Below are 26,101 nucleotides of genomic sequence, written 5' to 3' on the forward strand. Positions count from 1 at the left end.
CTAAGCGAATCTCTGACCACTTCACACCCTGTTATTCCACAGTAAAGCCAATATATGCAATATAAGCCACGGCATCAATAAAGAAAGACTTCTGATGGATCTCTCCTGCTCTGGATGCTGGTCAGTGTGGCACAGCTGGAAGCAATCCCATTCCGATTGCCGAACGCCGGGCTTCATGTTTAACTAAGTGTTCCTGAGTATTTAGACACGAACCATGTGGAGGGCACAATCGTTATTTCACAGGAAATCCACACTTTGGCCGTTAATGGGCAGTTCTAAATGCCCTCTAGAGAGCGAGAGAGAGAGAGAGACATAGAGGTGAAACGCAGACCTCGGATTCTTTCTCATTAAGTCGCGTGGAGCTTTTAAAGTCGACCTAACTGTTGAAATGTTTGCATTGCGGTATGTGTGGCGAGCAGGTGGGCCCAAGCAAGCGGCACGCTGGCCAGCCCAGGTGTCAGCGTGTCAGTTGGATGGAGAGAGCTGTGCCTGGCGGGGCTGTTGGGGAGAATGTGGCCAGAGTAAATGCCTTGACTTAAATACATCAGGCTGGGCTTTGACCACCACCCAATCCCCAAGGGCGGCCCGGCCTGGTGAAACCCATTTCAAAGCAGCCCGAATGAACTCCCCTCAGTTTTACTGTGAAAATAACTCGTTTTACAATGAGATGAAAGAGTCTTTATTGAGCAACTGATAATGATACAGGCCCATTTGTTAGAACATCTGTCCGTGTCAGGTATCACACTCCAGAGTGACAGCTGTTCTGTGGGATGGGTCTGCTGAGGACAAGACTTTCCTCATCTAAGGAAAGTATCACTATACATTTTCTGAAATATTTCAATTACAGTATACTCAGGTTTGAGAATTTGAACAAACCCCTAAAGGTGCGGTCACATTAGTATCTGCAAAATTTCACAGGCAAAAAAGTCCACTGCTCACCCAAAAATGAAAATTCTGTCAGTAATTACTCACCCTCATGTTGTTCCAACCGCGTAAGACTTTCGTTCATCTTCGGAAACACAAATTAAGATATTTTTTATTAAATCTGAGAGCTGTCTCACTCCTCCATATAGGTTTCTCTGTAATTGAAACTTGCCGGCCCAGAAAGTTAGTAAAGACAATGTTAATCAAAAAAGTAGGGTGGAACTTGATTGGATGGATGGAAGCAGATCTGAATGCAAGCTTGCAGTCAATTGTAAGAAAGGGGCGGGTTTAAACAGACTAAATGATTGGTGGAGTCTGGCATATGTCACCAGAGAGAAGTCCATTGTTTCACCAGGAGATACAGTTATGATAAGTAAAAAAATATATATATATGCATGGATACATTGCTATGCATTGATAAATTGTTCACAATAAGATTGATAACATAACATGCATTTAGACAATAGATTTCCATTTCTTGCCAACTTTAAGTATCAAATACCATCTGAGTGGCTGTGATTTATGTCATGGTGCAGTTGTGTGTTCAGTGTAGATATACAAATTTCTAGATATACAAAGACCATTTAACACGAATATTTGATACTAATGTTCAGGCAAAAGCTTTGATTAGAAGCAACATTTCTGTTCTATAAACACTTCAAATCATTATGCAATCTACGATAAGTCAATTCTACAATAATTAAATAATAAATTATAATAATATTCCAATAATGGAAAACAATAATATTTCACTATATAAAAAGACGAAAGACTTTCGTTAAATGCCTCGTTGGTTGTGTGTAAATGTGCGATCACATTAGCAAAATTTCACAAGCAAAAAAGATCAATTGTCTACTGCCAATATGAAGCACAGTTCACACAGAAGTCACTTTAAAACTTTTGTTGGTCAATGCAGAAAATTTGTGTGACCAACTTGAACCCGATGCGAAATCTGCGAGGGGAAATCTTTCACCCTTGTGCAAAATTCCCGATCTCATGGCATCCTGTTAAAATGACTGGATTTCAACCAAGAAATTTGCCAAAGAACAGTAGATGCCACCACAGCTTAATACCCTGGGAAGGCACCATTCACATTTTCTTCAGTTTTTTGTTTCTTTATCTTGCCGATCCCGACTGTGGCTATAACGGTCTGGCTCGGTACAAGCATGAGTTTATGTGTGTGATCTTGCTCCAAAAACGCTTGTTCCTTTTAGAGAGCACTTCATTAAAGTACCATCAGAACTCCCGTCTGAACCTCAGCCACTCCTCCGATCTCTGTCTCTTTCTGTCTCATTCATTAATTACCATTCTTATTCATTCTGATTGTATCTGTTTGTCACACTCCCAAACAGTCTCTATCTCCATCACTGCCTTTGCTCAAACTCTCCTCATCAGTGTGAGCGATGTCGCCTCTGAGGAGTGCGCCTGCTTCGGCTTCAGCCGTTATATTGCAGCTGGACAGAGAACAAGCTCAGATATCAAGGGAGGAAAAGCGAGCCATGAGCACAGGTCTTAGAGTCACTTTAGGACAACACAGGCCTCTTAAAACACTGGAGAGAGATTAGGATAAGACTAAGGTTTAGGTAAAATATGGATTTTCTGTCTGGTAAATGTGAATTAGCACCAAGGGGTCAAGTTTTGGCAGGCTAGAATAGGCCAGTTTGCCCCTACTGGTAGAAGTCTGCAAAAAGCATCTTTTCCCATTTACAGCCATTGAAACGTAGCCATGTGTTCTGATGGAATCATTTTTTTTGCAAGCAACATATAAATCTCAAGTATTTCATTGTGTTATACTACATGATTTGTTGATGTTTTTAATGTGACGCTGTGCAGCCACTTTTTATTGTAAAACAATTGTAAAAAAAGCTTTTTTACCACCACTATCGCTCACATATCTCTCGTCCTGTTTCTTTCCCATACAGGCCCTTCAAATGTATATTTTCCTTCCTTCCTAATCTCAAGAAAACATTACTGTAGATATACTAGGGCATTAAGTTTCAAAGACAAACACTTATGTATACAAGGTGTTGTGGTCTTTGTCTCTCATCTTATTTTACATTTGCACAAACACACACACACACACACACACACACACACACACACACACACACACACACACACACACACACACACACACACACACACACACACACACACACACACACACACACACACACACACACACACACACACACACACACAATTATGACATAAGTCTTGGGGCTCTGAAACTAGCGAGATGGAAGGGTGGGTCTCACATTAGAGGCTTGAGGGAAACACTACTTTTCCAAGGCTGGGGTCTGTCATCCTTCTGTGTGCATTTTTTCACATCCAAACACACATGCGCAAGTACCATTCCCTTGTGGGACTAAAGTTTGAACCCTCACCGAGGGGTCTAATCGTTATCGTGATCTCCTTTCCTTGACCTTTGACCAAAGTTTGTCAAAGTTTCTCTAGCCAGTTAAAACAAATCTTTACTATGTACTTCCATAAAAAAATGCTATAGGCACAATATATTTATTGTGTTCATGCTATATTGCAAAACACTTTTGCTACTATTAAGGTTAGGAACAGGCTTTGTGGTGTGGTTAGGCTTAAGGGGTTAGTGAACAATGTAATTAAAGATGTAATTGCAGAAATTAATTACAGCTGTAATAGCATGCATGTATCTGTTTTATATATGAGAAATGTAAAAGAAGTAGTTAAAGACACTTAATATAAAGTGGGACCGAATGTTGCTTTGTGGTTGCAAAAGTGTTCTGAGTGGTTGTTAGCATGTTAGCATTTTTATCACTGTTATGTGATATTACGTGTTTGAACTTCCGTTTTTTTTCCGGTAGCTCTGTATATTTCTATGGCATCGCTGCTGAAGAGTAGCTGGTGAAGTGGATTTACTAATTGTAGAGTCAATGAAAGTTATCACGGGCACTGTAATGTTTGAAGCGGATAACAAAGAAGACCGGGAAGATTTCAAAACAAGCGGTTCATTCATAAACCCGTAAGATCCTACCTTCATTCTGTGGAAATACAAACCGGAACTTAACAAGTGCAAGTGCCAAAAAGGGGCGTGGCAACATGAGTACTATATTATTGCTAGTGCTATCTAAGTGTTTGTTAGAATGTTGCTATACAGCTAAGCTGTTCTGGGTGGTTGCAAGTTTGTTGCGTACAGGCCCAAGTCAAAATAGTCCATCTCCATATATCTGTGATATTCTCGTTCCTAGAAATGGAACGTCCTAGAAACGTTCCTAGAAATGAATATTCCTTATTCAGTCATACAATGCCCATTTTATTGCCCTCCAAGGAAAGTCGTAAGTTTGATTGATTTGAAAAGAAACATAGCACATGTAACGCATGATGCGGGACATCTTGCATGCCAAAGTTGAATACTTTGGGTCAGGGGTTTTGTAAAAAGAGTTAGCGATAGTAATGAAGATGCTTGCTTTTTAGCAAGCACTACTAAAAATATAGCTAGCAATAAAACAGGAAATAAACTTTGACAATGACAACTTTGAAATTGACAATGGAAAGTTAGGAGTTTCTCACTGAAAATGATTCAGAGAGTCTAACTAGCATAGAAAACGCAGTGGTGGAACAGCCAATCATGGCATCCGCATTCTGGAACCATAGTTCTCCCTTGGGTGGTAATAAAGCGGCCCTCCAGCACTATGAATCTGCACGTCTGGGGCTTTCCTTGCTTGTTGTGTAGCGATCGTTGGTCCCGCGCTCTAATAGGGAGCAGATGGCGTGCTATTTCACAAGTCGCGCCTTGGAAAAACATTCCTGCACATAAATCCAATTACAAACGAGCAGGTTTCTTAACCCCGGTGCGCGTGCGACCGGCCACAGATCACATCGGTACAGCTCGCGCTTTCCCCAGTAACAATGGAAACAAAGGAAAGTGGACTGACCACACTTTTGTAACTTGACGTCAGTGAGGAGACAAATGAACAAGTTTCACTGAAGCAAATATAATAATTATGTTGGAATAAACAGTGTTAAGAGGACAATTTGCTTTGTGGTCATGACTCAATCTGGAATTTTCAGGGTAAACTTCTGAGGCATCTTCACTTTCTGACGTAAGTTTGTCTTCTGCTCTCAAAATGAGTCTTTACAAATGCTTATTACATCATATCTGGTAAAGAATGGACACTCTTCCTATTTAAACAGCAAGTTGGGACATGACATATCAAAGGCTAGTACTTTTTTATTTTTTTTTCAAATAGACAATAAGGTTTAGTTACATCACAAGCATGATCCACAAATTGCTACTTGCTATTGCTAGTTTGAGGCAGGTGAATTAGGAGGAGGGGCATTCTAATCCAGGGAGCGTTTGACTGGGCAAACATTTGTAGTACAAGATGAGTCATCAATATCTCTGTCCTGTTTCCATAACAAAATGTTGTCATCATGAAGCTTAAATCAGTACAGATAACAGATCCAATGAAAATGTTTGACAGAAACCAAATCAAAAAGTCCTGTAAATGATTTATAATCTCAGTGGTGTTGAGTGACTCAGTCCGTTTTGCTTATTGGTTGTCTTCCAGTTCCTGGTTTAAAGTTTTGAAATCAAGCCCAAATAAAAGACCCTGCCCTGGCCTGGAAAGGGTGGAAGGGCTGGAGCTCTGGTGCTGTGGCAGCTGTGAGATTGTCTGGCACCTCATTGCTTACTAAGTGGCTCCACGTGTGCGGGAACAAGCCTAAATAAATTGCTTTACCCTTCCAGACACTCAGCCACACGGCCACCCCTGGCACCCTGCTGAGACCGCTCAAGACCGGACTCGGGGTGACTGCTGTGTCTTAAGTGGAGTTATTAGCGAGGAAGAGAGAACACAGAGGGAGAGGGCGAGCGACAGAAGAAAACAGGAGACAGGTGTTAATAGATGTCCTGCAGCTCTCAAAAGCCCCTAATGCAGGTCTGGGTGCTGGACTTCAGTTTCACAGGCAGCAAATTACCTGGACCGCAGTTTGACCCCCTTAGCTTTCAAGTACACACACCACCCTAACCAAAAAAGATGTTGGGCATGTGAGTTTGGACACTAAGGGTGTAAAGTTAGTGACCTATAAGCAGATTTTCATTGTTAGTCTCACTGACTAAAAAGAGAATATATTCAGAAAATCTTGGACAAAACTATGATCCGAAACTGCAACTTTAACATGTCTGGTAACAGAAAATGAGACCCGAAGGATATTGGGATTACAAATTCAGTTGACATTTGCTTTTCCTAATGGTCCACATACAATTTCACATACTCCAAATACTACATGAATGTTTCTAATATATCAATGTACTGTAGGGTTTTTGTTTGAAATAGAGTTAATTAAAAAATGTCATTTTTTAACAGTCCCACCCAACCATCTTTAAGGTCTGTGAGAGAAATGAAGCGTTTATGGGTATTCACACTTGTAGTTCGGTTCTCTTGGTTCTTTATGTCCGGACCAAAAAAGAAAATGATGCATTTAGTCCTGATTCGCCTAGCATTCACAGTCATTATGGTGGTATTTCTACCAGCTGAAAACTCATAAAAAGCTTATAAAATGTGTCAAGGAGTCAAAACAGCACCAGGAATTCCTCTGTTGCACATACAAACGAAGATCTGCTGCGAGATGGCGGTACCGAACTGTAATGGACAACGTAACTCCTATGATGTGAAGAGCCAGGTATCCTTAAGCATTCTGTCTGTCTATCTTGTGACATCACATCCTATTTTTGGTTCATTTAGATGTCTTTGGTCTGTGTTGCATTCATATTTCAGTCGAACCGCACCAGTGTTTATTTGGAATGGAGAAGGTGGGTGTTCGGATGGCAGCGTCTAAACTTATTCAAATGAACCGAACTGACAGAGTAATCGCACCAGAGTTTGTTTTAATCAAACCAAACCTGCCAAGTCAGTTGGCTTGTTCTCAGAGGTTCAGTGACTAATGAGCCAGCAATAATCTCCTTCTCATCTCCAACAAGCTACAAACTTCTCATCGGATCCACTTGTTTGTCTTTACCTCAGAAAATATTGTTAATGCTAGCTGCTAAACTCTGCACAATGTAACTGGACTCTATTGTTGAGGTCAAGGTAAATGAGCAACCCCAGCAAGTAAAATATGAGACCCAAAGAACCTCTTTTTCTTCATTGCATACCTGGACTTTTGTTGGGGATAAGAACTTGGATGGATGATGAAGACCAACAGATGTTCCTCTCCCTTAATTCTTTGGGAAGTGAACCGTGACAAATTAAAAATGGCCATTTAAAGTCTGGAGGAGAAGTCTTGCAGGACTAGGTCAGTGTCGAGAGTTTTCTACAGTGATAAACTATGTTTTTGAGCTGCTTTGGACAAGAGAAGTTGGCCATCATCAGAAGCATCCCAAATGAGGAAATTGATTCCAGACAGATTCTTCTTACTTCTGTTATGACTTTATAATTCCAGGCCTGTCTGAATTATTTAGTGCACCTCCAAAAGACCCAAATACCATTTCTAGGGTAGCACTGGCTCGGCTGAATTAGGTGTGGGCAAAAACCAGAGTGGCACCGATAAGGAAACAGAAAAAAACCACATACACCAGCGCTCCGTCTGCCACACACACTGAATTCCAGTTGCTGGAACACCATGAGAAGATGCCACTGAGATGCAGAACTTGAAAGAGGATAAAAGAGCGTCTGTGTGCATAAATAAACCAACCCCCGGGGCAGAGTGACTCCACAGCTGAAACATAAAGCACATTAAAGCAGATTAAACACTCAGGCAGCTGCCTGGCATCTCACATCGTGCAGACACTTTTAATAACCCTATCATGTCACAAGATCATTATCACAATCACTGCTTCCTGCTGCAAAACGCATTGTGTTATTGTGAGTCAAGAGGTTGTGTTCAGAAATGCTGATTCTACAGACTCTATCCCACACCTGCAGACTCAAAAAGACTCTACACATCACTACCTTCTGAGATACCATGCTTTGGCCAAATTTGAACATAGCACACCAGCACAGAAGTGTAAAGTATTAGTCATAATTAGCATTTCAAAAGGAATCAGGGGTTGTTGGTCATGCAAATTCACTGCAATGTCCAACAGACAGTAACTTGGTTTGTGACTTCGGTGTGAGCTTTAATATTGACAATGGATATTGGACGATAGATTATTGACAATAGGTAATACACTAAAACGTGATAATTTAAGTTGAGAAAACTTAATTTCTTTAGGTGTTACCAATTGAAGTAATTTTTTTAAGTTGATCCAACTGTTCACTTTTTACAGTATTGTTAAATTGACTGCAAAATAAAATTATGTTACAATGGAAAAACTGAATTCTGAATACCATACCAGCATACTACTATTACTGACTACTATCTTTACATAGCAGAAATAGCAAGATTAACATGCTAGTATGCTATTCCAAATTCAGCCTGTTTTTTTTTGTTTTTTTTGACATGTAACATTGAAATACCATGATATTCTTTGAAGTACAGTGCCCTAATAATACCATAAAGTACGAATATGATCAACTTTCATTACCATAGTAATAACATTTCTTTGCATTAAATCTCAAGGAAAAAACTGATCATGGTATCATTGAATTAGCAATGGCAGACAGAGCTCAAGGAAATATTATTTATGAACTGAGTTCCGCTGACAGTTACAGGTTTAAGGGTGAACCTATTGCTTTTTCTCTAAAAATCAGATGTTTCTATACGAATCACATCATATGAATGAAAAAGAAATCGCCTTCTCATAAAATAATTATGTTTTCTCATGAGATTTGTTGGTGAGGGCTTTTGGATGAGTCTTTTCTTTGGATCACTCTTCTCGTTCTCCGTGCGAATATTCAACACTGAATTTACTCGAAATCAGTTATTCATGAGGTTACATTTTGGTTGAGGTGCTGTTTATTGAGACCGCTGCATTAAGAGAGCCAGTGCACTATAGGTTTTGAGACCATATCTAGCATCACAGCAGTCGTGGTTTCAGTGATGGTTGAAAACTTTGCTTCCCCTTCTCTTTCCCTCCCTTTGGCTTTGTGGTGGGGTTCAGCCGGACATTACACACATCTGTGAGAAGTTATTGTGTTTGGCTGTGCTGCGTGCGGCGGCCAAATCACTTTCACAACAGACAGCTAGACATGAAAGGACATGAAAAGCAAGAGCGCTACCAGACTCCCGCTTGCAGAGCGCGTGTCTCAAATGAGTCGCAGGTGAGTCACAGTCACACAGTTCAGGGGGTCTGTGGAGTTTACAGCTGCGGGTATGGGTGTGTGTTATATCCAAAAAAGCAGTCCTTTTATTTCTAGTGACCAACACCCAGAAGAAAGACTTGGCATCTAAACATTCTTGATTGTAGTGGGTTTTTTCTAGAAATGACTACAGAACTGTTTACAGCACCTGGAATTCCTATTCATCCTCGGCTGAACATCTGTATCTGGCCAGCTTTTAGGTGATTCTCACCAAATCTTGGTTTCAAAGATCTCAAACAAGACTTGCATCAACAAAGTTGGATGGATGGATGGATGGATGGATATAGTGCTTTGTTATGTACTACTGTACACCCAAAGCACTTTACAATCATATCAGGGGTCTCACATATATTTTTAAATTAACATTTTTAATAGATTTTCGCAACACCTTCTGCAATTTGCAACCTAATATTTTTTTTAATATTTCATTGAAACTTAACATATTTTCAAAATTATGTGGCAAGCCTGAAAGAACATACATTTATAGATTATGCACAGATTAATGTGTAGATAATATATAGATTAAACATACTATTATTTTTCCGTTTTATATTTACATTAAATGAACACCTGTTGCAATAATAATGCGTGGTTATGGAAATAAGGTTGACGATTTCGGTAATGATAATAAGACTTAGGCATGGTTGAAAACATTATAAAATTTAATACTAGCACAGTAATGGATTCAAATTTTATTTTGCAGTGGCTTCGGGTTACAATGAAGTTACGCGTCACAAATACGACGGCAAATACGAAATATGTACCTTTGAGGGACTAATATGTACTCTTTAGGTACAAAAGTGTACCTTTTGAAAAGGTACCACCACAGCGACAGCTTTTGTACCTTTTTTTCTGAGAGTGTATATATATATATATATATGACACTGTATATATGATAAGGAGTGCTGAAATTTCTATAAATTGTGCAGTGAAACAGACAGCTTTCTTGGGTATCTGGAATCTGTCTTGAGGCGTTCTGGAAAAATAGCAACCACTGCCATTTCACAAAGCATCAGTGAGCCTTTATAATGGAAATAAAGTGGTCTAATAACCAGATGAGATACAAACAGTGGGGTTTATTCGAAAATAATTGTTTAGCAATCAACATTTAACCCCACCGAAATCCAACCACAAAGCTAGAAATACAGCTTGCAAAAACGAGACAACCTCATCCGATTCTTGAGGTTTGGTCCTTTGCTACTTCTTAAGTTGTAGGTTAGAAACACTGAGTCTCCACAAATACCAACAGACAAGAAAATTAATTTCAGGCTAATATCACTTCTGGATTAAAGCCCTGGAGTCAGACATGTTGTTCTTGCATGCTAGTCAGTCTGATTTGGTTTCGACCACTAAGATGTTTTGGACTCTGTAATGCATCCTTACTTAAAAATGCACATGAAATGCGCAACAGTTAGAAGTCTAGAGAGGAAACATGCTGTTTTAATACAAACAACTAAACCATGTCGTTGTCAAAATCCCTGGAAGGAGATAGAGGAGGGCCGAAGATGGCACTTGTGAAATATGTCCGCTTGAAATATGTGCAGAGTGAGCATGTTTAGTTTGTATTGTGCACTGTCCACTTTTGTTTATGAGTTCAGGGTCGAAGCGGTGACAAGGGAGGAAAAACATAAGAACACGTTCCTTTCGAGAGCCACCACGTCTCCAGCGCATTGTGAAATAAGGCCTTGTAAAGAGTCTGGAAGAATGTCTAAAATGTGTGAATTACTAATTATTCAAAGCAACTTTTAACAACAGCAGATCCACACAGTCATTAAAATAATAATAATAAATGAATAATCTAACAGTACAAGGATGTTTACTCTACGATCCTATTTACATCAGTCACTTCATGCGTCATTATCAAACAGAATGCTATTTACGCACATAAATGTGACACTAGAAATCTGTTCTACTATTTCCATCCATGATTTTGCCAGACAGCAAATCAATATTTTATGAATTTATAGATAAATGAAACATTCAATTTATAAATCAAATATTGAATTAAATTAAATGTCAAATTAAATAAGAATTAAAATTAGAATTAAAATATTTTTTTATTAAATTGAATATCAAATTAAATATATTTTTTTAATTTTTAATTAAATCAAAAATTAAATTACATACTGAATTACATTAAAACATCAAAATTTAAAATGAAATTGAATATATAATTAATTACATAATAATACATAATAATTAACTGAATAATAAATATTGAATTAAATGAAATATTGAATTAAATTAGATTAAATAAACTTTTAGAACTTAATTCAATCAAAATAAAATAAATAAACTTTTCTGAGGAATCCCAATAGAAATGCATTTGCTGTGATTGCCATAACCTAACGTTAAATTGCTTGCGAACTCTTGGCCAACTTTAAGAAAGGCAGCGTTACCTATTACAGTATAGCCAAAAACAAACCAAATATTGCTGATCGGCTATTGAATAACTAAAACAAACATTAGTTGAAAGATCATACTGAATCATTCACAATAAAGCATGTACGTATCAAGCAAGTAAATAAGGCCAATGGTGATTTCATGAAGTCATTCTCCATATCCAGCACCCCTTTCTGTTTTATACCCATACTACGAACACGAATCACATGAGTAAGCAAAGTTGTGATTAAAATGAATTATAAGATGCAAAAGGACCAGAGACAGCGCTATGATTTCCTCCGTCTCACACCTGCTCAAGTGCACACCGCATTTTTCACATCAATTCCGAAGCACAATCAAATATTTACACTGCTGCTTACAGTCCACAAAATATTTTACAGCATTATAAGACTGACAGCTTTAATAATGCCTCAGTCGTTAATATTACAGCTTATTTCCTCCCTCCAGTCTGTAAAAATCTGTAATTTTATATCATACGTGTCATTTTAGGGCTTCCTCCAGCTGTTTCCCAAATATAAACGGGCCTTTCATTAAACAAAAACACTGCGGGGACTGTAATTGAACTTATTTGAAATGCCCCCGAGCACTGAAGTACCATACGTGAGCTGTATCACACATCGCAGAAGGAGACCGTTTAAGATCGGCAATAAACGCAGGAACGACCCTGTAAATCTGCATGCTGCTGGTTTCACATTCAATCTCAAGGTGAAACACTACAGAGGCCTTCAATGTCAAAGCAAAGCAGAGCGAGCGAGCGCATATGGCGATGGAGCAACAGAAAAGCGATGGCAGTCAGATAACATTGTGTGAAAATATCGATGGCTTTCAGTGATTCGAGAGGCCGTGTTGTGGTTGGCTCGGTCCGAGTCCTCGCCGATGACAGAAGAATGTCACATGAGAGCAGAGAAAATGCAGACTTCAACTTCCCTCTGACATACATGGGGAAAAATGTTTTGGCACCAGGACAAATAAAGTAGAAGTGATTTTGGAAAAGAAGAAAAACAGAAATCTGTCACGGCCAAAGCAGTCAAGGCAAAGGACACAGCACCTCTTCCATTGATGGCAAAGTTTTTATTCTGAATATACTTGAACATGAGGATTATAAACAGTGGGATTTTTTTTAGTTATCATTTTTGTTGTAGAGAATTGTATTTTTATTTTATTTTTTAAACAAATATACACACTGGTTGACTCCGGTGAATCAAGATTCACAAGAGTGTTACGCATTAAATCAGTGGTTCTCAACTGGCGGGCCGCAGAACACGGAATCTAATAATAAAATGCAATTAAGCATATAATAATGCACAAAACTTATGCAAAAATTGTGCAAAACTACAATTCTATGCGGAGAAAAACAATGATGTGAGGGATGAACATACAGTTGGTTGTACTGTATACCTTAGTGTCGATCGCTCATCCAAAAAGCATTGAAAATATGTCCATCCAAATATTTCCAGCGCGCACACACACACAAAAACTAAAACTGAATTTAAAAAAAAAAAGTGAAATGAAAAACTGTAAAAAGTAGACAGACATCAGTATGTCTTTCCCTCACAGCTTACAATGAAACATGCTGTCTAGCCCAACTAAGGTCTCAAATTAGTAGCAAAACGAAAATAAACTTTTTAAAGGAAGGAGAAAACGCTTCCTATATCTTTTTTAGTTGACGTCAAAAGCCTTGGCGCAATTTCAGTTGTCATTTGATAGAAACAATTAAGCCAAATTAGGCAGATGACAACATGGTTACTTGAAATCAGTCAAAATCCTCAATCACCATAAACGAAACTAAAAGAAAACACAAGCCAGATTACATTAAACACAGGTTACGTTTGATATTGTTTGGGTTGGCACTTCAATTCTGGCTCCTGAAGCAAAACCAGATGGGAACCACTGGATGAAAGTACAATTGAGGGGGACTGAAAATAAGCCCACAGATAAGTCCTCCTAAACCCTGACTGAGGCAGACTGACGGTCAGCCAAGAGGCAAGTGGAGGCAGCAGGATCTTACTGACCACTCGAAACACGCTTCACACTAGTAGACTATTCCAGAGATCAAAACCCACACAGTCCAGACAGAGAACCGAAACGCCAGCTTCAAAAAACCCACATTTTGAAAATATTCTGTTCCTGAGGTGACAGCATCTGAACTCGCGGTCTACAGGACGTTAAACAGGGCGGCTTTATTTCATCCCAGTTTGACTGAAGAACAAAAGTTGCTATATCTAATTTTGTATTTTCAAAGGAATAATATGAATTGATCTCATATTTCCACTGAACATCTGTCTTTTTGATATCCTAGAAAACACTTTCACCTCTATTAAGGTATCCTGTAAACAATTTCTGTCAGAACCTGGAGACCCTTAATTCTTTCAAATACTGGTCCCAAATCTGTTTTGACATTTGAGGTTAAGGTTAGCTTGGACCGTCAAGATTGGGATACGTCTCGGTTCAGCAGCTGTCGCCCCAAGAAAAAGGCAGTGAAAGTTAAGGTGCGGTCACATTAGCAAAAAAAAAGGCCCTTTGTCTATTGTCAATAGTGTAGCGATTTATGAAGCGCGGCTCACACAGATGTCACTTTCAAACCAAGCAGCTTTCCGTTGGTGAATGCGCTGAATTTGCGTGACTAACTTGAATATGAGCGAAACTTGCACGGGGAACTTTTTCACCCTCATGTGAAATTTCCTATTGAAATGACTGGCTTTCTCCCACCAAATTTGGCTGAGGAACTGTAAATGTGACCGCAACTTTAAAGGGATAGTTCACTTTGAAATTAAATTTTGGTATGTTTTAGCTTACCTCAAGGGCATCCAAGATGTAGGTGTCTTTTTTTCCGCAGTAGTTTCAATTTTGATATTTTTAGGTCAAACCGTTCTTGTCTGTCAGTCATATAATGCAGGTCTATGGTCACTGTCTCAAAGAGCATGCACAGAGTAACAAATTAAACACAGCCACGTCCAAGTGATCTGAGAGCGCGGGCGGGTATAGATATATACACTAGATGTCGCATTGGCTACGGTTTCGTTCCAATGAACTGTAGTAGCCAAGGCGACATCTAGTGTATATATCTATACCCGCCCACGCTCTCAGATCACTTGGACGTGGCTGTGTACAAGAGGTAAAAACGATATAAATACTGTTCGTTTTCTCACACAAACCGCTCGTTTCGTGTCTTGGGCCATCAATGTGTACTTACGATGGGGAATTGTTTAATTTGGACGATGGGGAATTGTTTTAATTTGGACTCTGTGCATGCTCTTTGAGACAGTGACCATAGACCTGCATTATATATGACTGACAGACAAGAACGGTTTGACCTAAAAATATAAAAATTGAAACTACTGCGGAAAAAAAGACACCTACATCTTGGATGCCCTTGAGGTAAGCTAAAACATACCAAAATTTAATTTCAAAGTGAACTATCCCTTTAAGGCAGTGTTCTGAATGGAATATTAGCATACTACTTACTGAATACTGTGCAGTATGTTCTATCTCTTTAAACATTCCAAACTGTAGAATGCTACATTGTGACATCATCACATGGCGTCCAGTTAATTAGTGTAAATATGTTTTTGCAGTCACACTGGAAAACGAAGGTCAAGTTGGGGCCCACTGCATTGTGGGATGTGGGATTTTTTTAGCAAAAATAGTTGGTCTTCTGTATTTGCATATTGAAAATTTGAATACTGTCCATAGTATACATACTATATACTGCGAATATAGTAGAAGTATGCTAGAATGCTATTCCGAACAGAGCCGTAATCTGTTACTTTACAAACTCCAGCACCTACAGAGGCAAATATTCTAGCATCACACACAAAAGCAGATGTTCACATGCACACAACTATGCTTAGTTTTCACTTCCAGTGCAATACATGCCAACTAAACAGGGTATAAGGAAGAGATATTAATATATTAAAGGTTTGAATACCCTCACTGGCTGCTTTCCTGTTTTTTTTAAGACAAATAGGTCGGGAAAAACAGAGTTCTATGGCACTTTTAAGTACAGGTAGAGGAAGTGAAAAACATGTATTTAAGTACATTATACTTAGTATAGATAAACAGGATTACATTAGTTTAGCTGGGAATTAACATGGGTAATTCGTCGAGTTGGAGATGTTTTCAATCATTTCTCATTTTGACAGCCAATTAACTATGGTGTTTATGGTATGGAATACATTGATTTAATGCACTTCACTTCTAGAATGCTTGTCTGATTAGTGAAGTGATGAATCACGGAAAGATTTTGAGAAGAATGGCTTTTAAACGCAAGCCAACTCCACCTAGTACAATCATGTTGTTTTCAGGTGCATTAACAAAGACGTTTCCTGTGTACAGAGGAAATTATGCGTAAAGTAACAGTGGCATTGCTCACTGGAATTCATTTTCCATCCCAGATTTGGATGTTCTGTGGCTTTTAATTTCCTGTTTTTCTAAGCTAAGATAGAACATAATGATGGTAATCCGCTGATTGAGACCTAAATAACTTTGTACATGTTTACACTAAGCCAAAAACAATGCAAATACGGTCCATTAATAACTCTCAGATATCACGTGTCTGCTAGTAATTGAGCAATCAATACAATATTGAATAAATTGAATATTGGCTAAGCACCAGGCATCCCTCCTCCTCTTCAAAAATAAAATAAAAATAATTGCTTTTCTTTTTCACAGGCTTCCATAATTATCCTTGTCTCTTCTCAAAATCTTAATTATTCCATACATTTTGGATTCATGACCAGATTTCATTGAGGCACAAAGATTCAGTCAGGATCTCTTAAAGGGACGGAAGTTTCGTTTGTCAGATCAGAATGACGATATTACGCATTTCTCTGCAGAGCAACCAGGGTCAGATTGCACATGTGATATTCCTTCACTTATTTTTATATGTATCCATTTACATCAAGGCACGTTGACAGGAAAGAAAGGCTGACAGAGCACTGCCTCTGACATTAAAGTGAAATATGACACATCAGAGACCCGAAAGACAGCTCAACCAGGGGCAACATTTCTCATAAAAACAAAATAACTGTAAACATTAGATGATTTTCTTTCCACCTTTTCGATTTCTCCAGATGATATTAAAGTGTGGGAAAGAGCAACTGTCATAAATGCCTTTTCACCCTTCTGCATATCCACACACATACATTAATTATAGAACAGAAAACTTAACATTAAACATACAGCAAATCTTTAAATAAGTTAAAAAATCTTAAAAGATCTAAAATAAACAGGTAATGCACCAAAAAACACACACATGCAACAGCATTCTTTTTTTCTCTTCGTATTCACAACCAGGACACTTAACTTTGCGAGCTAGCTTTTAGGTCGGTACGAATTGGCAGTTGTTTAAAAAGCCCTAAATAAAAATGACAGGGCAGTTTGGCCACACGACCTGCTTGGCATCAAGTGCAAAGTACAGCAAGACCACACACAGGGTAAAGTTTGGCAGCAGTGCACAATTGAATGCACTATGGGTGGATAAAAATCACCGCGTGATAGCGAATACGGGCAAATGAAGGGAGGGATTGTTCTCACACAGCGGTCGGAAATGAAATCGATATTCCCGAGGCACAGAGGTGGACACCACTGGGAAAAACAAGAGACTTTTGCTATTGGGTCACTTGCTCATTTGTCCTTTTTTTCCAGTAATGGGCTGCAGACCACAAACAAGGTTGGATTCTGACCCGACCCTGAGGGGTCTATTAAATATCTCAGCAGGGCAAACGTGACAAGGCCATAAAAGTCACATATAAACAGTTTGTAATACTGAGGAACTAGTCGCTGTAAATATGTTGAAGGACAAATAGGTTAAAAAAGGCATCACACTGGTAAAGGGTGAAACTTTGGTTGGCAGTGTTGTGATTGGATAATTTTTTTTCGTTATTACGCTGGGACGTAGTTCATCTCCATGGGCAAAGTGAAGATGAAGTGTCAAGGTCTGCCCACCCAGTTAAGTCTGCCCACCCCGTCGCTCATGTGGAGAGAGTCCGACCTCAGAGGTCAAATGTTAAAGGTCTTTGCTCATTTATCATCTCCGACCTGCTTTGACCTCAAGGGCTGTGAGTGATCATGGCTTCGGTTTTGTACTTCCTGGGTCAGAGCCTCTCCCTCCATGTGCTGGGCTGTGGCGTGGGAGTCCGGATGAACGTTCATATGTGATGTGGTATGTGTTTTGGCATCGTAGAGGGGTGTGGTGTCTCTGTGCTGAGGTCACGAGAGACAGTGTCCTCGTCCAATCAGGAGCCAGAGCAGCAGCAACTGGAGGATGACCATGGACACGATCGACGGAGTCAGACCTGATGCCCCACCACATAGCTCATTCTTCTCCTGTTATCATGCCAACAAGAGAAAGCCAATGAGTCTGGTAGGGAATTAATGGGATGATTTTGTAGGAATTACCGTAATGACGAGAAGTAAAACCTTTTTTATGTCAAACTTGTAATAAATTGAGGTTCCGAAAATAAAAGTCCAATTGAATGAAGAATTTTCTCCGCAGAGAATATGCAATATATTAAAAGTTTATATACAGTATATATAAAAACATTAGTGCTGTCAAATCATCTAACATAAAAGTTTTTGTTTACATAATGTGTATATTTATATTATTATATTTATGTATATTATAATTGTGTGTGTGCGTGTCTGTGTGTGTATATATATATATATACAGAGACATTATTCAAGCCCCATTGCAAATCAGGTTCATTGGCAGAATTTACAGCCTTTCAGACGTTTGCAATGAACAAATCAAACAAAAGTAATCGAAATAGCTCAACACAACAAATGTGTCAAGTGGTTTCCCCAAATTCAACTGAAAATGCTACTTTTAATGACTTCTGCAGTCTCAAAATTATTCAACCCCTGAATAGAATCCCTCGCAACAGCACAAATCTGCAAGACAGGTGTTGTCTCAATCAACGGCTTCATTAGTTGTACCAGGTGTGCTTTAGCTAGAACACATGAAATATCTGAACTGGCTAGGTTTGTTGAGTGTTACGTTTCACTGAATGTTAGAAATAAGTCAAAAGAATGGTCCAAAAAGTTAAGACAAGATATAATCGCCCTTCACAAACAAGGAACAGGATACAAAAATATAGCGAAGGAACTAAATGTTCCTAGAGACACCGTTGGAAGGATAGTCCTGCAGGAACAGTGGTCACACTACCTGGACGGGGTAGAAAAAGGAAGCTATCAACGGCTGCAAACAGATTTCTGAGAAGGCAGGTTCAGAAAAACTCTTGAGTGACTGCAAAAGACCTGCAGCAAGACTTGGTGGCAACAGGCACTGAGGCTTCAGCTTGAACAGTAAGACGCGTACTAAACGCATGCCAGACGTACAAGACGGCAAACTCTGACCCAGAAGCACAAGAAAAGTCGGCTCCAATTTGCTCAAAATCATATAAATAAGTCACAGAAGTTTTGGGATTCTGTTCTGTGGATCGATGAAACAAAACTGGAACTTTTCAGCCCTATGGATCAGCAGTGTGTTTGGAGGAAGAAGAATGAAGCATGAGCTGAAAATAACTCTCTGCCAAGAGCTAAGCATGGTGGGGCTTGGTGATGCTCTGGGGCTGCTTTGCATCCTCTGGCACTAGAAAACTGCAGTGTGTGGAAGGCAAGATGGATTCACTGAAGTATCAGGAAATCCAAGGAGAAAACATCATGCCATCACTCCCATCAGTGAGGAAGTTGAAGCTTGGGTGACATTGGACCTTCCAACAGGACAATAATCCCAAGCATACCTCAAATTCCACCAAGGCTTGGTTGCAGATGAAGTCCTGAAAGATTCTACAGTGGCCATCACAGTCACCTGACTTGAATCCTATAGAAAATCTCTGGTGGGATTTGAAGAAGGTGGATGCAGCACACAAACTGCTTGCCATGAAGGGGTTGACTAATTTTGAGACTACATAAGTCATTAAAAGTTGTATTTTCAGTTGAATTTGGGGAAACCACTTGAAACATTTGTTGTATTGAGCTGTTTCAATTACTTTTGTTTGATTTGTTCATTGCAAACAACTGAAAGTCTCTACATTTTGCCAATAAAGCTGATTTGCAATACTAATTTTCATAACAACTGTATATATATATAAAATATATAATAATATACACACACACATATTGTGTAAACAAAAACTTTCATGTTAGATGCGATTAATCGCGATTACTCGATGTGACAGCACTAACAATATTAATACAAATATTAAAACATACAAATATGATTACTTTTAATTAAAAGATGTCATCTCGTAATTACGGTAATTGTGACAGTCACAATTAATCTATACTTTCGGGTAAGTACAAATATTAAATATGCTGTAATATGTTGGTGATAATTTATTCCTACGAATGAAGAGGAGTTGAATTAGTCAAGAATGAGTTACATTAGCAGTTTAAGAAGATGCAAGAAGCAACAGCTAAGCTAATTAGTTTGACTCGTGCAAAATTAAATGCATGAAAGAAAGAGATATTAATTTAGACAGAAATAATAATAACAATAATAGAGTGAGGCAAGAAAGTATCATAAAGATGAAAAGACAGAAATGTGCCGGCTGATAGCCTTATTTATTCGACAAAATGCCTGATCTGTTTTAGCAGCGGATTCAGGTAATGCAACAAATTTGCACAGAAAGATGTCTTTGCTCAGAAAATTTAATTTACTATTTAAATACTCATGGTACTCAAGGTGCAGAGCTAAACCACTGCTGTTTGAAATAGATTGTGGAAACTTTGTGAGTAAAATGAGATATGATGCAAAACTGTTTAGTGAATGTACTTCTCAGTTGGCAGAGAATAAATAAACAAATAAATAATGCACGAGAGAGAGAGTGAGAGAGAAAGAGAGATAGAGAGATGGACTGACCCGAGACAGCACATGAACACTGGCAGCAGTAACATGAGCAGAGAGGAGAGCAGAGGAGAGCCTGCATTTCTCCTACACATGGCCTCATCCTAATATATATTATACAGCCAAATACACAGCAGGAGAGAGAGAAAGAGAGGAAGAGTCATGCAGAAAAATGTTTGACAGTTTAGGCAACACACGAAGAAGTGCTTGAAGCGTTAATACTGTAAGTACAAAGACAGAATCCAGAGCAGGAAGTAAGTGTGTGTTTAGATAAAGATGCACTACTTGCTCAAAAGTATGTGGACACCTGAACACCCCACTCATAATGTGCTTGCTGAACGTTTAGATTCAATATCAATATCAAAATGTTCAGTGGGGTTCATGTCTTGGTTTTGTGCAGGTCTTCCACACTAGACTCTTCATTTCTTTAAAAAAAATTGCATAACTATAGACTTGACCTGTTAGTCACCCATCTTAAACACCCAAACCAGAAAAGTGGGTGTCCACATTCTTTAGGCCATGAAATGTACGTTCTTGTGAGATTACAACATGTCAAACAAAGCCAAGCTCTCCTAGATCTATCACACAGAGACTAATATCAGGGTTGATTTACATTGATTATATCTCAAAAATTCTCATGCAGTGTCTCAGTGTGGTAGATATCAGGTAATGACTGAAATGAGAGCAGGTTTAGAAGAATAGGGGACATGTGAGATCCAAGCATAATGCACATCAAGTCGTGCTGAACGCTAGTTTGGTCTCAATCTGTTGTAGGATCTTTCCGGAAGAAGGTGTCTGGGTGACTTACATTCTTGTTGCTGTCAAAGCACTCTTTCGGACCTTTCCGATACCGTGGGTTCTGGGCTAACTTGCAGGGATCTGGACCCGGAGCTGTGAGTTCAGAGTGAAGTTCAGGAAAAATAACATGCTAATATTCTAAGTGAGGTTTAAGCTAATCTAAATCTGAATTTATGGGTAAAGTTAACTATTTTATGAGGTGGCGATTTCATATGAATTCAGACAATGTGATTCGTATGGAAACGATTTTTTGAAGAAAAGCATGGAGGTCCAACTCAACTCCACCCCTAAAACTAAATGTCAATGGGACATAAGCAGATCATACGAATTCATTCGAATAAGTCACCAATTCACCAAAATGGATTTAAGACAACCCTGCTCAAAACAAAAATAGTTTATAAAAACTGGTCCATCCTGGTTTATGCAGGTCTGGCTGGTATTGGTGGTCTAGCTGTTGATTTTTCTGGTACAACTCTAAGTCTTGCTAGTTTAGCTAGCAATGTACCCTGATGGAGACACCAGAATACAAGCGTCCCATTATTTAAAGTCCAGATAAAACTTCGCAACCCATTTGACCTTGATATGTGAAGTATTTCCAAGTAAAATGAGGCATTTGATGAGATAAACATGTTGGGTAATGACTGGTCAACCATTTTCCCAGTTCACTGAAATCAGCTGTTTGGATGAAGCGATTAACTAAAATGAATCAGACACAAAAAGTTACTGGAAAAGCTACTTCTAGTTAGTTTCTTAACTTTCTTCCCAACACTGACAGTGACCTAATGAGTTATCATCATCATTGTGTGTTTCAATACCATATGGTAAGTTTGTTTGAATGTGTATGAAGGATACAAGGCTTTTCTTCCTGGGAGAATGGATTTTCATCACACATCTGGCAACTCATCTGTGTGTCAGCAACAATAAGCACCAGATTTGTCTTCGGAAGCTTTTCAGCTATGAACTGCCTGAAAATAAAAACAGAAATATACACAACCTAATGGGCACAATTCACCTGTGATAAAAATCACTTTGATCATTAAGAATTGGGCCTACAATCAATTAAAAACATAATATAATGACATAATCAAATATTCTATTGAACTTATTTATCGATATGCCATCTAAATAAATAAATATTTAAGTTATTTATTTAGTGTTACATGATTTGCCATTTAATTCATCAAATGAATCTCAATCAATATTTGTACGAAAAATGCTCCCAAATGAAGATAATTTGCTTTGTTTGTAGGAGAATGCATGTACATGTCAAACAAATTTAATAACTGTTGCATATACTTATTAATCAGAAAAACATAACATTAAATTTAATAACGAAATGTTTTTGTTTCATTTTCCCTCCATGATTGAGTTCTATTTCCAAAATGGTCACCATTTCTTACCTAGAGCAGTTTAGACACTCAACAGTCCCCTTAAAAGTTGTCTCGTTGTTCTCAAAGAAATACTGCGTTTGCTCTTTAATGCAACTCTCTTTATGTGGTTTTTCAGACAGGCCATCATCTTGTTCCACTGCGAACAAAACACAGTCGCAATTCAATTACAGTGAGCTAATATACTTTCAGTGTTTCTTTGAATTAATGTTGATTCAGTGCCTAAACCCCTGCTGAAAAGTCAATGAGCCAATACATTTTTTTTTTTTTTTTTTTTTTTTTTAAGTGCACAGAATGCAGTCAAAATTTACACCATGCTTCCCATTACATTAATTGTATTTTGACATTCTGAAACAGTCTAATGAATATGTGGTCACACTTTGCACACACTTTCATCTTTAGCATTCATTAGCATTTGTAGTTTTGGCAGTAAACCAGAGGATAATACAAACAGGCCAACTGCCAAATTGCAATGGCTTAATCATTGTTTCACAGCATTTAATTACTAATGTCAGGCTCTTACCTGCCTCAAGGAAATTAGGAAATGTGATGCTGACAAACAACTGCTGCAATATTGACCTGGAGAAATAAAAAGAAATATTGATTCTGCTAAGAAATGTTTCAACTGCTTTTGTCTATATAATAGTAAAGTCCCTTTAAGACAAGTCATTTCACTCAGCGGCCATCTTTGAAATGCCTCTCGGGCATGCAAGTGGAGCTACTAATTTGAATGGGGAAACATCAAATTCTCCAAAACTGTTCGCCAACCTTACGATTAAATTTCATATTTGAAATCACCAATGAAATCTGACAACAACTGTCTCATAAATGTTGTTTCTAAATGCTCAAATCATGACAGAAAATGACATTTTTCAGGCTGGATCAAGCAAATCCGAATGTGCAGTGGAAGAGCGGGTCTGACTGTTTCTATAGGAACCTGAGCTTCTAACGGCAGCTGCAGTGACACGATGACTTTACCAATCGCCCATTGGCTCTTATTTAGGAGGCGGGACTTATTCCGCCATGTTGAGCGGTGCACTTTTCCCCATTCAAAACAATACGAGAGACGCATCTTGTGTTATGCTATAGTCTTTGATATAATAGGGTCCAAAACAATATTTGGCCCTTATTGACTTCTAAAACACTACAAAACATAAAAGGAGAGATATTCTTTTTCCACAGAAGGAAGGTAATATGAGGGTTAGTAAATGATGACAGAATTTCGTTTTTGTATGAACTAAGAAAGTTACTTAGGGCAATATTTCAAAAACACTTCTTCACTCACCAGGCTGCTGCAGAAGCCCACCAACCAATGTTCAGGATGTCGGCTATGGTGGGCTAAAAGGGACAAACAACATGTTTTTAAACCTACACAACAATTCCGGGGGCACCTAAAATGTCCTTGTGGCATACCATCCCGAATAAAATCAATAGATTAGCTGTGTCTCGCAGCATAAACTCTGGGATGTTGGCACCGCAAACTCTCATTCTCTCAGACATTCTTTTCTAACTTTGCAAGTTGCATATCCGGAGTTGAGAAGCACCAAAACATCCTGATTTTATTGGCAGGGGCCCCTATTACGACCCTGCCAGACAGAAAGGACCCCGTGCCAAACAATACGGGAGATATTAGACGAAAGCTCAGCAGATGCAAGCATAAATCCACAAACAAGGCTAAACGAATGAGCTCAGGGGACGATTAGCTGCCGCACACGCTGCTCTGATTAGCATGAGAGGAAGTGTCTCTTTGTGATGATTCATGGTTGACTGTGCGTGTTTTGAGAGATTTAGTCACCATGTAAGACAAGGTCGTAATCGTTCAAGTCACACAGATCAGAGAGAGTATCGTGAGGCTAACATATCAGTGTGATATGGAACATGAAAAACACAATGAAGTTCACTAACCGCATGACTAAACTTTATATTCAGAGGAAAATGTGCTACATAAGCCAATCCTTATTTACAAGTGATAACTTGGCCAAAACAGTTTTAGGACAACACGCAAACCACTACGGGATAGACTTTCATTTTGAGTGAATTGCTGTAAACACATTTTTGTTTGGGTTTACAAACTGACTTTATTTTTGGTCATGAGGAACTGAAATGAATTCAAAGAAGATGAAACTCACCACATAGACTGATCTGAGACCAGCGGCAGCTTTAGATTCTTTGGTGGGTTCACAGAGGGCCTGGTAGTCATAGGTTTTGTTGAGTGAATACAGGGATACATTCATCATATTTCTCATTAGGCTGGGGTCAATCATACCGAAAAACTGTCCGATCTGAAAACACAGAAAGTACACGTTTACTTAAAAGTAGGGGTCATAACTGTACCATAGACTTCTGTTGTTTTTTTTACTGGGATAATTATAATTATTGCATTGCCAAGCTCACACAGTCACTTTCAAACCTTTTTGCAAAATCTGTGTGGGGAAATCTTTCACCCTTACGCGAAATTCCCAATCGTGTGAATTCCTATTGAAATTACTGGATTTTGTCCACGAAATTTGCCGAACAGCGGCAAACGTGACCGCACAAACAAATCGTTGAATCCTTTTTCTAATTGGAGATATCTCCGGACATCTCCAAAGGAAGGTTTTGTCAGATTTATCTTATTTCTGGGGACAATTGTATGCCCCTCATGAATCTTCATTTTAAAAAGAAACAGTCACAGACTTTGAAGATTTACCACTGAAAAATAAAGTATACAAAGGTTATTTTTGTTTTCAGTTAACATCATTTAAACCCGCAATGAAATGTTTGTTTATTCGCCATTTGTTCTGCAGATGTCCTGAGATGAGCTACAAACAGTCTAAGGAATCAAGCTCTGAATACACATAGCCTACATCTGCTCCTGAAGAGTGAGACATCAACTATTAGCAGTTTTCAGCAGGACAAAATTGCGGCTTTCAGATTCTGATTCTTTGTCAGTGAAGCTTATTGTTTGGTTTGGTTTGGTTTGGTTTGGTTTGGTCTGGTCTGGTCTGGTTTGGTTTGGTTTGGTTTGGTTTGGTAAGGTAAGGTAAGGTAAGGTAAGGTAAGGTAAGGTAAAATAAATGTAAAATAAAATAATTAAAATAAAATAAAATAAAATGCATCATGGAAGAAGATGGTATCTGTCTACTTTTTTCATATTTTCCACACTGATTGTTGGGAGAATTCTGCAGAATGTGTTCAAAATAGTGAATCATTCTGACTTAGCAAAGTCATAATTTCACAACATTGTCCTATAGTTTAATAGCAGGCATCAGGCATGTGTCACTATGGGGATGAGGATGTCTGTCTGTACTTATCTGTAGAATAAGTTCATGCTGTGAACTACATGCTGTGTGTTTAAAGAGTGTGGATCCCACCGTGCTTGGGGGGCCGATAGGATCTCTTCTAATCTTATTAGGAAAACCTACTTCATTACCATCATTTAAACCATAGAAAGAGTTGTCTGAGAGCCCAGAAAATCTCTGAGGTGTGATACCGACCGCAAGTGTGTGAGGAATAAAAAATAAATAAAAAACACGCCCCTG

The 26,101-nt window shown here is 38.6% G+C and overlaps 1 protein-coding gene and 2 long non-coding RNA genes across 5 annotated transcripts in view; 2 read left to right on the top strand and 1 right to left on the bottom strand.

The window, feature by feature from the left end:
- The window catches only part of LOC309497602, a 173,546-nt gene that overhangs the window by 125,953 nt on the left and 21,492 nt on the right, over nt 1-26,101 (top strand). The window lies entirely within an intron of this gene.
- On the top strand, nt 11,288-16,198 carry LOC309497599. The gene is made up of 2 exons (XR_014205623.1): nt 11,288-14,280; nt 14,959-16,198. It is a non-coding gene; the product is annotated as an uncharacterized lncRNA (long non-coding RNA).
- The window catches only part of cacna2d1a (calcium channel, voltage-dependent, alpha 2/delta subunit 1a), an 82,993-nt gene continuing 73,298 nt past the window's right edge, over nt 16,407-26,101 (bottom strand). For all 3 annotated transcript variants that reach the window (XM_082167789.1, XM_082167791.1, XM_082167790.1), the window contains 7 exons: nt 24,710-24,862; nt 23,866-23,918; nt 23,104-23,159; nt 22,593-22,719; nt 22,045-22,157; nt 21,203-21,285; nt 16,407-17,873 (listed from right to left, as the gene is read on the bottom strand). In XM_082167789.1, the coding sequence (XP_082023915.1) occupies nt 17,757-17,873; nt 21,203-21,285; nt 22,045-22,157; nt 22,593-22,719; nt 23,104-23,159; nt 23,866-23,918; nt 24,710-24,862 (702 nt within the window). In that variant the 3' untranslated portion in view covers nt 16,407-17,756. The remainder of the gene's footprint in view (nt 17,874-21,202; nt 21,286-22,044; nt 22,158-22,592; nt 22,720-23,103; nt 23,160-23,865; nt 23,919-24,709; nt 24,863-26,101) is intronic.

The sequence above is a fragment of the Leuciscus leuciscus genome, assembly GCF_965113295.1.
Source record: "Leuciscus leuciscus genome assembly, chromosome: 4".
Classification (NCBI taxonomy): Eukaryota; Metazoa; Chordata; class Actinopteri; order Cypriniformes; family Leuciscidae; genus Leuciscus; species Leuciscus leuciscus.